Below are 12389 nucleotides of genomic sequence, written 5' to 3' on the forward strand. Positions count from 1 at the left end.
TTTGTGGAGCGGCGCCGGGTGGAAGAGGCGTGAGGTGGTGTGGCGTGCCTTCTCTCGCGTCGACGGCGGCGGGTCTCGATGGCATGGAGCAGCGGGGTCTCGGCACTGGACGTGGCGTGACGGCCTCGCGCAGGGCGGTGGCGCTGTCTGCGCCATGGTCGCGTCGACAACTAACCTGGCAAGGTCTTTGCGTCAGTACCTGCTCTGAAGATGGTTAGGTGAATGACGGCGGCGATAGCCTCGGTGAGTGTGCCGGACCGGTGTGTGACCCATTCCCGGCATGTGGCTGGGATGGGGCATTCGGCATTAGATGTTAGGTTTTGGTGCGATGTCTGTTTGGTATTAGGCTAGGACACTTGGCACCCCTGCATCAAGGGGATAGGAGTAGCGACAGGTGTCACCTAGATGGTGGCTTCAGGCTTACTGATGTAATGCTTTGTAAGGTCGCTGAGAATAATTAATAAAATGGTTGCATGCATCGCCCAGATGCAGAGGCCGGGGGTAATCCTCCTTTTCTAAAAAAAAAAGTTCTTCAGTAAGGCAGCACGTTCTCAAAGCATGCTCCCGATCCAGAAAAAAGAAAGTTCAGAACTCTACATGCTTATTATTTTCAGGGGTATATCTAGTCGCAGAATGCTGCCCATCACAAAAAGTATTCACTGTTCTCCTACCTATACAATGTTGTTCTAACAAAAAGGTAGGGTATTCAGTGTCCAACCTATCCAATGTCGTTCTGACAAAAATTACTCTGTTCAATGAACAGAAAAAATGGTTCTCTCCAGCTGACTACGCAACAAACTACTGCCTACTGCAAGCGCAATGGTACACTTGGCATCAAAACAATGCTTTCTAATCTCACCCTTCTGCTTCTTTTGTCAGGACCCTTCTGATTGATTGGTGGGTAGAATACCAGGCATGCATGCATCAGGGCTGCCGGTAGATCTCCCCATGGGCTGCCACGGGAAAGATAAGTCCTGATCCTCCATGCTTTATATAATCATAATCAAGGTGATTTTTCAGGATTAACTTCCCACTATCCAAAAGGCTTATGATTAGCTCAATGTCAGAGTCATGCAACCAGGGCAGGCTGTGCTGGTCTTGCTCCTCTGTGCTTCCAGCAGAAAACACTACAACTATCTTGTCCAGTGAAGAAGATATCTTTAAAAGCAGAAGCAGCAAATATATCTCGGCTTCATTCCAGGAGAAATTGGTCAGTTTGATCAGTTTGAGTTTATGTAGGACACGCTCTGACACTACCACATGACTGCCAAGCTGCGATGGAGTTACACCTCTCTTTGCTGGGAGCTGCAACAACGAATTTATCATTATTAAGAACATTTTAAACAAATCTACAGCTTCTGAAACTCAGATTAGGACAGTACACTGAAGTTTTAATTTCTATGAGTTACGATGAAAGGATAGCCATATATGCATGAAAGGCTAAGAATTACCTCCACAAAAAGTCTCTGAAGCATATTGAATTGCCCATTTTGCAGGAGGTAAGTAAAGGACGCAAGATTGTCCCGACTCTGTTCAAACATCACGATTTGAAGTTCTCGGACATTCTGGAAAGACCAGTCTATAGCCATTTTGTGCGGTTCGCTCAAGCAAGTCACCACCTAACGATGTCACTTGGTTAGTGAACAGTTTAGTAACATTCAACATTGAACAGCACAGCCAATTACCAAAAAAACATACCTTCAGACTATTGCTGCAGATGGTTAGAGTACTCAAGGCAGTGGAGTTCAGGGTGCACTTGCTGAACATGTTTGATAACAATCCTTGGGAGCATAATTGGTCTCCGGTCCTTGTATAGCAGAAGTAGAGCTTGCTGATTTCTGCATCTGGCGGAAAGTACAAACTGGTGAGGTAACATCCACTGAAAGAAACCGACAGAAGATCTGGAACCAATCGCAGGTCAATCGAATCGACACCACTACACTCCACCACAGTTATGTTAAGGAGTTTGAGTCCAGAAACAGAATCACTTATGCGCTCAAGGTGATGGCAATAACCCAGCTCTAGCACTCGCAGAGCCGGACACTTGGCTAAATTTTTTCTCAATGTCCAGTCACTTACTGTAACGCCCCACAGTTTGATAGCAACCAATTCACAGAAGTCCTTGCATCTCTTGAAATATCTTGAAGAGTTTGCCAGGGTTAATCCTCGAAGAGACAGGCGCACAAGCTGCTTGCTTGCTCTTGGGAAACTGAACCGTAAAGCCAAGCATGGTGGCCGACGCTCAAGATATAGATCCTTGATTCCAGAACGAGCAATGCATTCGAGGCATCGCCTGAACAGCTTCTCAGACATATCCTTTGATTCAATCACAAGACATAGAATGTCTAACCGATTCCCATTGGCTTCTTGGCTTTCCAGCATTTGTAGCATCTCACATGGAAGAAAGGAATTCTCACCAACATAGTAACTATTTGACTGCAAATGAATGTCCCACTCTCTGTTCCAAGACGGCTCAATGACGACACACGGATGGCTGTTCGGTGTTCAAGTCGGGAGAATATATTGAGAAGCAAATCATCACAGAGCTCGCTGGGTCCCTCGGTGAGGAAGGGTCTGTCACCTTCGTCCTTGTCTTCCACCATGTCATCCACCTCCTTGTCTCTTGTCTCACCCTCCTCTATCCTCTCGTAGAAAAGAATGTACGCCTCACACCTGACAACTTGTTCTATGGAGATTTCCTTGATGTTGCGGTCATCTGCGCAAATCCATGAGGAAGAACCACTGCTCCGATGCTTGAGACCTGCCCCCCGCACATAAGCAACATAATGCCCTGTATGCAAGTTGTCACCACGGTGCTCAATGACACCAACTAGACGGTACCTGGAATTGTCTTTCTCCTCGGAACTGAAGGAAAGAGAAAATCAAGTTAGTTAAACAATATGTAAGGATTTAAGTTAGCAAGAAACTGATGGCATGCCTTTCTTGAAAACTACAAAATGCATACTGTATCAGATAAAGAAAATAATAGGGTAAACTGATTATGTAACTAATTGGAATACCAAGAAATTAAGGCCATAGTGATGTCAAGTTGTAAACCAGACGCTGCAAGATGTATATCCATCCAACACTAAAAATACTAATCCAGAATTATAATTACCCATAGAAACTTCAACAAAAATAAAAGGTCACTGGTTTCAGCGTAACCACCAACAGACAAAAAAAGTGTTACCATAATAATGTTTCATGATATGATAACTTTAAAACATAACAATAACTTCGCTGGCGATACACTGCTATGTTGAATAGAGTTTGTGGCAGACAGCCAGTACAGCTGATATGTATCCAAATGTTATGATATCGTATACAAAAAACTACTCCCTCCGTTCCTAAATATAAGCCCTTTTAGAGATTCCAATATGGACTACATATGGAGCAAAATGAGTGAATCTACACTCTAAAATATGTCTATACACATTGTGTTCAAAAGCACAAATTAACATTGTATGCATGTTCTACAAATTAACAATGCCGTCGGAGGGAATGCAGTTTACACTGATGCAGCTTTAGGGTATGTATGTCTTGATTGTGACCAAAGTGTACCCGATTAATTTTCTGGCCATGTAAAAAAAATTGGTCATGTTTGGATGGCTGCCAAGTTTAATTTATTTTTCTAGCCAGTGTTGGCCAACTCATGGGCAACCGAAACCTAAACCAATATTTTGGCTAGCCAATCTTCTAGTAGGGCAACCTTGGGAATAATCCAAACATTCCCTTAAGTTGTCTTGCTGATATGCATAACAAATCTTTCGCTGGTAACTATAACGCTGGTTTTGTTGCATTTCTTTAATCTAACTCATGTTACTCTGCCAGTGAGAAACAAGAGTGAAGATATCCTAACCTAACTCTGATAAGGAAAATTGAGATGATCATGCCAGGAAATTACCACCATGTGTGCCAACATCATAAAAAATGTAATATCTGAATGATCCTTTGATCTACAATGCCAGTGTCTTTTGAAGCTCTTAATTTTTCTTTCAAAGAGAAGGCATTCTATTGCTAGTAGGAAGAAACTATGAAACAAAGTAGTTATTGTCTTACTGATAAAGATCGGAAACTTATCAGAACTGACATAGAAGAAAGGTATAAGATATGACTGTGTAGAAACGTGAGAAGTCGGTACCTGGGGTCCATGAATGGTCCAAGATGAAGAATCTCCTTAAAGCTCACATGTCCTCTCAGTTTAGACAGATCATTTCTGTATCTCTTAAATGGAATAATCAATACAGGTGGTAACTTGTTAATCAACTGTGTTTGAATTGCACAACCGTTGCCATCTTTCTGCTCATTTTGGTTTTCCTCCATTTTTTGGGCAGTATGATCATCCAGCATTGCCTGCTTCGCACAAGCCTGATTTTGAGTGCTGGTATCCGGACTATCCTGGGCACTGAACAGGTCAGTCTGTTTATCAGTTGGAAGCCCAGCTTCTTGTACACCTTGATCACTTTCACCTTTTTCACCACAGCTCGTCCCTGAAGTGATTTCTTCAGTAGTTATGTTTTCAGAGAGTATAACTTGATCATGTACATCTGAATGATATGGTTTCCTTCTTGGAGATTCTACGGACAAGTTATTACAGTCACTAGATCGCTCACTTGGGCATGTTTTCCTGCCTGACAGCTCAGTCTGATCTCCATCAACAGTCGTATTTATATTGGTGCTTGCCATGATCTGTTCAGCAACCTTGGAACAGTTCTCACAACGTTCCTTCACTCGATGGGCAAACAGTTCCAGGCAGTCCTCAATCGACCCAAGAGAGTTCATATGTTTGGCCTCATCATTAACAATATCACTGCTCTGAGCTTCCCCCTTATCTTTGGCAGTAACTTTTACTGAGTAAGTCGTCTCCTTATCTTCTGGATTCCGAGAATCTGTTGTTGCTTCCTCCATTCTTTCAGTGTCATCAAATAAGTCAGGAATGAAATCCAAAATTTCTATTGGGACATCATTCTTCTGAGTCTGCATATGACTGTGTACAACATCCTTCACTTCGCTAGAATCTGCAGATTCAAACATACAGGGCTTAGCATTATCTGCATTAGCAAGACCATGCAACCAGAAGCACTTATTGTGCACACTTTAAGCTGTTTATCTTTTTCGACAGTATCCAAACACGCTTAAGTTAACCAACCATTTGGAATGACACCAACTGTATGATGGTAAGAACTCAAGACCCTGGGCTTCCCATGGCAGTTTGAACTACTACACTACATGAACACCTTTGCCATGTTAAAGACCGCAGAAACATCCTGTCGGATTTTATGTAGCCACCCCAAAGGTTTTCCTGCTATTTCTTCTATCCATGTGTAAAACGTCCACAACAATCACCATCATAACAGTTGTGCACACTTTAAGCTGTTTATTTTTTTCGACGGTATCCAAACACGCTTAAGTTGACCAACCATTTGGAATAACACCTACTGTATGATGGTAAGGACTCAAGACCCTGGTCTTCCCATGGCAGTTTGAACTACTACGCTACGGTGAACACCTTTGCCATGTTAAAGACTGCTGAAACATCCTGTTGGATTTTATGTAGCCACCCAAAAAGATTTTCCTGCTATTTCTTTTATCCATGTGTAAAACGTCAATAACAGTTCTCTACTTAGCTAGTAATGAAGCTCCATTCCAAAAAGTACCATTTGCTTGTTTTCAGAGAAATAGCAAATAATACTAGTAGATCACACAATTCCGCATGTTCCTGCATTCTTTCCTCAAAAGTTGTATGATCTCAGATGTTCACCATTGCTTTTAAGTTGAGTACAGGAGCGCATAAACTTACCAACTTGCAAAGGCCTGGGGGTTTTCTCCATTGCCCCATCTCCCAATCCTGAACCGGGAAACTGAGAAGTGCTGCCTGGAGCAGCTGTTTGCATCTTATTATCCCCATCACTCTTGTCAGTTTGAGATCCGTGGCTTTTGTTCCTTGGTGTTGATGCAACGCTTCTGGCTGGAGGATCCTTCTCTGGAAGTGACAAATAGAGTTCACCGAAATCAACGGTTTTAGTATCATTATACCAGCATCTTTGGCAGGACGTTGTCTCGAACAGCTGGCCTCTGAAAAGAGAAACGTTAAGTGTAGGGAATACTTCACCCCCTTTCAAGACATGCATTCTGTTTTGCTGCTCCACCTCCGCATCCACAGCATTGAATAAAGACATAAGGAACTCATGGCTGTCTTCCATATTCCAGACCAAGAACCGATTCGGATAATGCTCATGCATAGCTTGCAGTATCATCCGTGGGTTCAGCGTGTGTCTGGCATCATTCACAAGTGTCTCTTGGAAAAACTGCTGCAGGTGCAGACCAATGCTCCCCAAATGAGCAGCCGGACTTTGAATCATTGTCCTCAGCTTACCAAGGGCAAGGAGGCACTGCAGCGTTGCATTCATGTAACATGTTTGCCCAAGGTTCGGTATCCCTCTGATAACGTAACCATCGCCATTAGCATACCCAGACGCATCATCGTCCATTGCAATGCTGGGCACCCTTTGCCAGTCATCCTTTCTAGCGGTGGCACATAGATCATTTGCAAGGCTAGCTGGCTCCATGGCGGACTCATCCTTTGAATAGCTAGTCTCTGACTCTCTGGTTCCCACTCGCCCTTTGCAATGCCGGACCCCGTTCCCCAGCCATCCTTTGCAACGCTATCCCCCAGCCCTTGCTGATCCTTTTCCTTTCTGGCCGCCACTCGATAGCCATCTTTGGTCCAGTCAGTGAGCCTCATAAGGCGTGCACACAAGAAGCAGTATCCCAAATTCGGTTCATCGCATGTCCCTGCGGACTTTCCCTCTCCACCGACCACCCAGAGCAAAAGAACTTGGAGCAGTCTATGCACTTCATCATCCCTTCGTCGCCATTCCAGGTCGTCTTGCACTTAGGCAGAAGGCAAGTCCGTCTCACCGCCCGCTGCTCGGTGAGATCATACACGGCCCTAAGCAGGAGGTCGCTGTCGCCGGTACTGTCGCTGCTGGTCCCCGCCTCCGCTTCCCCGGCCGATGGCCACTCGCTCGACTCCGTCGGCGACGCTGGCGCGTCGCTGCATCCAGAACCAGCCGCAGCCAGCGGGTCCAGGCGCGGGGATTTCTGCGAGCTCTCGGACGCCTCCTCCGCCCTCTCCCTCTTCTCTACCATCACGCCTGTCGCCTGGAAACTAAGAAACAACAAGAATGAGTCCAGTGGATTCTGAAAACCGAAAATCGCAGCGAGCATCAAGAGTTAGCGGCGCCATGAAATTTGTTGAAGCAAAAAACCCTGAAGAATCGAAGAACCGGAAAAAAAAACTCCACCAACAAATCGAACATTCCGCTAGCGAGCATCAAGAGTTAGCAGCGCCATGAAATTTCCTGAAACGAAAATCCTGAAGAATCGGAGAACGAGAAAAACCTTCACCAACAAGCCGAGAAGAAATCGAACATTCCGGTAGCGAGCATCAACCATCAAGAGCTTCGCAACTTAATTACGGCGCAAAAGCAACCGAGAACGCCAGCGAGGCGGAGGACAAGGAAAACCTTCACCGTCAATACAGGAAGAATCCGAGCATTGCGGCGGAGAAACACACAAGAGCGGCGCCACGGATCCGATTCCAGCAAGCAAGCAAGCACGCGCGCACCCAGCGAGGCGGCGGAGCGGGATTCGGGGGCGCGGGGGGGAGGGGGAGGGGGAGCGGGATGGGAGGCTTACCAGGAGACGGGGAGGGAGAGGGCCTCGGAGGAGAGGCGAGCAGCCGGCGGAGGCGTCCGCGACGAGGCCGAGAGAGGGTGGAGGAGCGGAGGAGGGAGGGAGGAGCGGGACTGCGGGAGTCGGTTTCGCTGGCCGGGGAGGGTGGCGCCGGGGCGGGTTTTGGTGGGCTGTGTGAGGAAGTGAGCCCGTGCGTGCCGCCGTATGGTTTGGACCCCTTTGACGGCGCTAGCTCCGGTGACCCATGTCCAACTTGGGGCGAACAATTAATGAGCCAACTTTTCTATAAACAGTATTTTAAGAGTAAATTCTGGTTTTTATCCTCTATTTGGACATTTTTTACACTAATTACCCGTTTTCGTCCGTTTTACCCCATTTAACAAAAGTTTTGGCACATTTTATCCTATTTAATTTTTTTGTGAGCGTTCTGACCCAAATGTTCCAATTGTCAGGTCCAGCTAGCATTGCCACATAGACGATTTTTTCCTGCCTATTTTTCTCCCTGCTGAACCAGTCCTCGCAACTTCTGCCGTCCGGTACAGCCTGATGGTGGTCGCTCGCATCGTGTCCAACACACAACGCCCGAGTGGCGAGCACCACGCTCGCCTCTACTCGGTTCTCGCTTGCGTTGCTCACCCCCAATCCATTGCATCACATGTCCAGGCTTCCGACTACATGCACCCGTCAGGCTCGCTCCAACCTAGGGTTAGGGATTGTCAGGCAGCGGCGACAATGATGGCGGCAGTGGCGGGTGCTAAGGTCCCGCCCATGCGATTGCATACCTCCTCGAGCAGGGTTGTATGGCCACAACAGGAACCGACGGTTCCGTCAAGCTCGCTGACGTCGGCGTAGTCCTCTGAATTTGATATACTTCAAAAACGGATCATGTATGTGACCCCATCAGGATGTGCTCAGTTCTTCTTCCTACTTTGGTGACATAGCAGGGAGCCAGGGACCCTATTAGACTGTGCCTAGTTGATGGCGGGTCTATGGCGGCGGCTGGTCCAGTAGATCAATGAGGTTGGTGAACAAAGGAGCCCTCTCAGTTGTACTCCCATTCCACATGATTTTGACCATCTCTATCATAGCAATTTGTGTATTCTAAATTTTTTCCCGACTCATGCATTGGCTGGTTAGGCGTTTAATTCTGAAAAAATTAAAATGCTTATTAGAAGATCACATGTATACATATCACCCTTCTGCATCTAAGGTACATTGATTTAAAGTTTTTTTTTCAACATTTTGAATATTGATGAAATTCTTTTACTTCTTCAGTTTGATAAACCTTTGTCAGAATTGATTTCAGAGTAACCCAGATCTCCTCCAAGTCCTAGTAGGTTTCCACCAAGGAGAGGGGGAAGGAAGGAGAGGGAGAGAGATGGAGAAGGAAAGGGGGGGGGGGGCGTCGCCCCCCCTTCCCTTGTCCTATTCGGACTCAGGGGGCGTGTGGCTAGCCCTCCTGCGGCCCTCCTCTCTCTCCACTAAGGCCCATCGAGGCCCACTAGTTCCCCCGAGGGGGGGGGGGGTAACCCTCCGGCACTCCGATTTTATCCGAAACTTCTCCGGAACACTTCCGAAGTCCGAATATAGTCATCAATATATCAATCTTTATGTCTCGGCCATTTCGAGACTCCTCGTCATGTCCGTGATCACATCCGGGACTCCCAACAACCTTCGGTACATCAAATCACATAAACTCATAATACCAATTGTCATCGAACGTTAAGCGTGCGGACCCTACGGGTTCGAGAACTATGTAGACATGACCGAGACACGACTTCGGTCAATAACCAATAGCGGAACCTGGATGCTCATATTGGTTCCTACATATTCTACGAAGATCTTTATCGGTCAAACTGCATAACAAGATACGTTGTTCCCTTTGTCATCGGTATGTTAATTGCCCGAGATTTGATCGTCGGTATAATCATACCTAGTTCAATCTCATTATCGGCAAGTCTCTTTACTCGTTCCGTAATACTTCATCCCGCAACTAACTCACTAGTCACAATGCTTGCAAGGCTTATAGTGATGAGTATTACCGAGAGGGCCCGGAGATACCTCTCCGAAACACGGAGTGACAAATTCTGATCTCGATCTATGCCAACCCAACAAACACCTTCGAAGACACCTGTAGAGCACCTTTATAATCACCCATTTATGCTGTGACTTTTGATAGCACACAAAGTGTTCCTTCGGTATTCAGGAGTTGCATAATCTCATAGTCCGAGGAACATGTATAAGTCATGAAGAGAGAAGTAGCAACGAAACTGAAATGATCATAATGCTAAGCTAACGGATGGGTCATGTCCATCACATCATTCTCCTAATGATGTGACCCCGTTCATCAAATGACAACACATGTCTATGGTTAGGAAACATAACCATCTTTGATAAACGAGCTAATCAAGTAGAGGCATACACTACTAGGGAAAACCCTAGTAGTAGCGCGGGTTTTGAGGCTAGCAGCAGCACGGGCAGTCGCGCTACTACTACGATGCTACAGCTAACTGTTAGTAGTAGCACGGTCCGCACCCGCGCTACTACTGTTGACTATATCAGCAGCAACGCGCTACTATTAGTTAGCTGTAGCGGTTTCCCAGCCCCTCGCTAGTGCTATATCTTTCATCATTCCCCCCGCTTCCTACCCCGTTTCGGTTTCAATAAACTGCAATTTCCAGATACTAGGTACTACTAGATATCAATTTCATAAAGCATTATAGGTACTAGGTAGTACTCCCTCCATTCCAAATTACTCATCGTGGTTTTAGTTCAAACCATGACGAGTAATTTGGAACGAAGGGAGTACTAGATAACAATTTCATATATAGTCAACATGCATCCTCAAGCAGTACTAGGTGATATCGACGACGATCATCATATGTAGTTCTAGATGATATCGACGACGATCATCATATGTAGTTCTAGATGATATCGACTACGATCATCATATGTAGTTCTAGATGATATAGCCACACACACATATATAGTTCTAGATGATATCGAAGACGATCATCATCCTCAAGCCTGGGCGGTTGTTGTTCCTGATAGTGATTAGGATGGCATGTCCAACACGAAGATTCTTGCCATCAAGGAATCTCTTCCACCCAACCGAGTTTAAGTGTGTGCGACCGTCCATGTCCACGCGGTAAGTACAGGTTGTGACGGAGCCCCTTGTGGTAAGGCGTAGTCCAGCTGAGCCTTCTTCGTCAGGCTCGATACCATAACTCACAGATAGGCTCTTTGCCAATTTCTAAATAAGAAAAACATATCAGTTAATAAATAGCCTCGCACATACTCTTGCAAATAAGTATATATGGATTATCTACACTATTAATAGTTCCTTAGATTCTACACTAATAAGCATGTGATCAAACTCTACACTAAAGCGTATCATCGACTAGATTCCACACAACATATCATTGGACTCTACACTAAGCATATCATCGGATAATTTGCATTTGTAAGTATAACATACCATATCATGTCGATCGACCATGGTACTTGTCAGGCGGGTCACGAATGGCACCCCGACAAAGTCAGCATGTGGCGGAATTATGTCTCATAGGTTGCACACCTCCTCCTCGCTCAGCCTCATTCTTTGAGCTACGATGGCTTCATGAAGTGGGTCCTCATCATCTTCATCGAGTGGGTCCTCATTATCTTCATCCTCTTCGTCATCTTCATCATCTTCCACCAGGTTGATATAAATGACAGCCAGCTTAGGTCTTTCTGCTCTGAAGGAGAAGCTGATCAACTCACCACCAGTAAGACACATGCGGGCGAGGAAACGGGCCCATCCATCTCCTCCAATCTGTGACATATTGCGTCCTTTCTCGACCTCTGTAGTGTACGACCCCTCAAGAGCCTCAAATGTCACAGTGTCTCCTGTCAGCTTGTTGAATTTCAACCTCACATTGCATGGGACGATTTGTGTAAACAAAGCAAAATGACACAATGCAGTAATGCCAACACTAAAAATAAAATAGTTGTTGCATTTCATATAATTTTTTACCGCCACATGACGAAAAATCGGCTCGAAGTAGATGCCGAACAGCTTGCTAGTTGCAAGGCTGTTGGCGCACCTTGACTTGCACAATCGATATGGTGGTGGTGGTGGTGGCGCCATTTTCCTAAATCAATATGAGCAAAGGATTAACGATCCACTTCATAGGAAAGGAAAACAGTATCATGTGATTTTTTTGGTTCTTCTTCAGTTATATTTTCATAGCTTACTAACATCTTCTAGAATAGAACCAACAGCTAGCAGGCAAATGCCAAATGTTCTATAAATCAACTAAATCAACTTGCCTACTAAATCAACTAAATCAAAATGTTCTAAATCAACTAAATCAACTAGCCTACTAAATCAACTAAATCATATGAACTAAATCAAAATGTTGCATATGAACTAGCCTACTAAATCAAAATGTAGCAGGGAGGAGGGTTGTGGATGGAGGAGGGAGGAGGGAGAAGGAGGGGCGACTAGAGGAGGGAGGAGAGAGTAGGACGGAGGAGGAAGGGCAGAGCGAGGAGGGGCCGGCCGGTAGCGAGTCAAGGGAGGACGGAGGAAGAGGGCGGTACCGAGTCCAGCGAGGAGGAGGAAGTGACGGCGGCACAAAGGGAGGAGGGGTTGGCGACGACGGCTGGCGGGGGCGACGACGGCTGGCGGGGGCGACGGCGGCCGACGC

General features: G+C 45.9%; 1 protein-coding gene across 1 annotated transcript; it reads right to left on the reverse strand.

Annotated features, from left to right (window-relative positions):
• Positions 1-639: 639 nt before the first annotated feature.
• On the reverse strand, positions 640-6577 carry LOC119275323 (ubiquitin carboxyl-terminal hydrolase 2-like). Its single transcript, XM_037556147.1, has 5 exons — positions 5801-6577; positions 4142-5018; positions 1699-2865; positions 1452-1619; positions 640-1305 (listed from the first exon to the last, which is right to left on the reverse strand). The coding sequence occupies exons 1-3, from the start codon at positions 6567-6569 to the stop codon at positions 2346-2348; spliced, it is 2166 nt and encodes a 721-aa protein (XP_037412044.1). The 5' UTR covers positions 6570-6577; the 3' UTR covers positions 640-1305; positions 1452-1619; positions 1699-2345.
• Between the last annotated feature and the right edge of the window lie 5812 nt (positions 6578-12389).

The sequence above is a fragment of the Triticum dicoccoides genome, chromosome 3B, assembly GCF_002162155.2.
Source record: "Triticum dicoccoides isolate Atlit2015 ecotype Zavitan chromosome 3B, WEW_v2.0, whole genome shotgun sequence".
Taxonomy (NCBI): Eukaryota; Viridiplantae; Streptophyta; class Magnoliopsida; order Poales; family Poaceae; genus Triticum; species Triticum dicoccoides.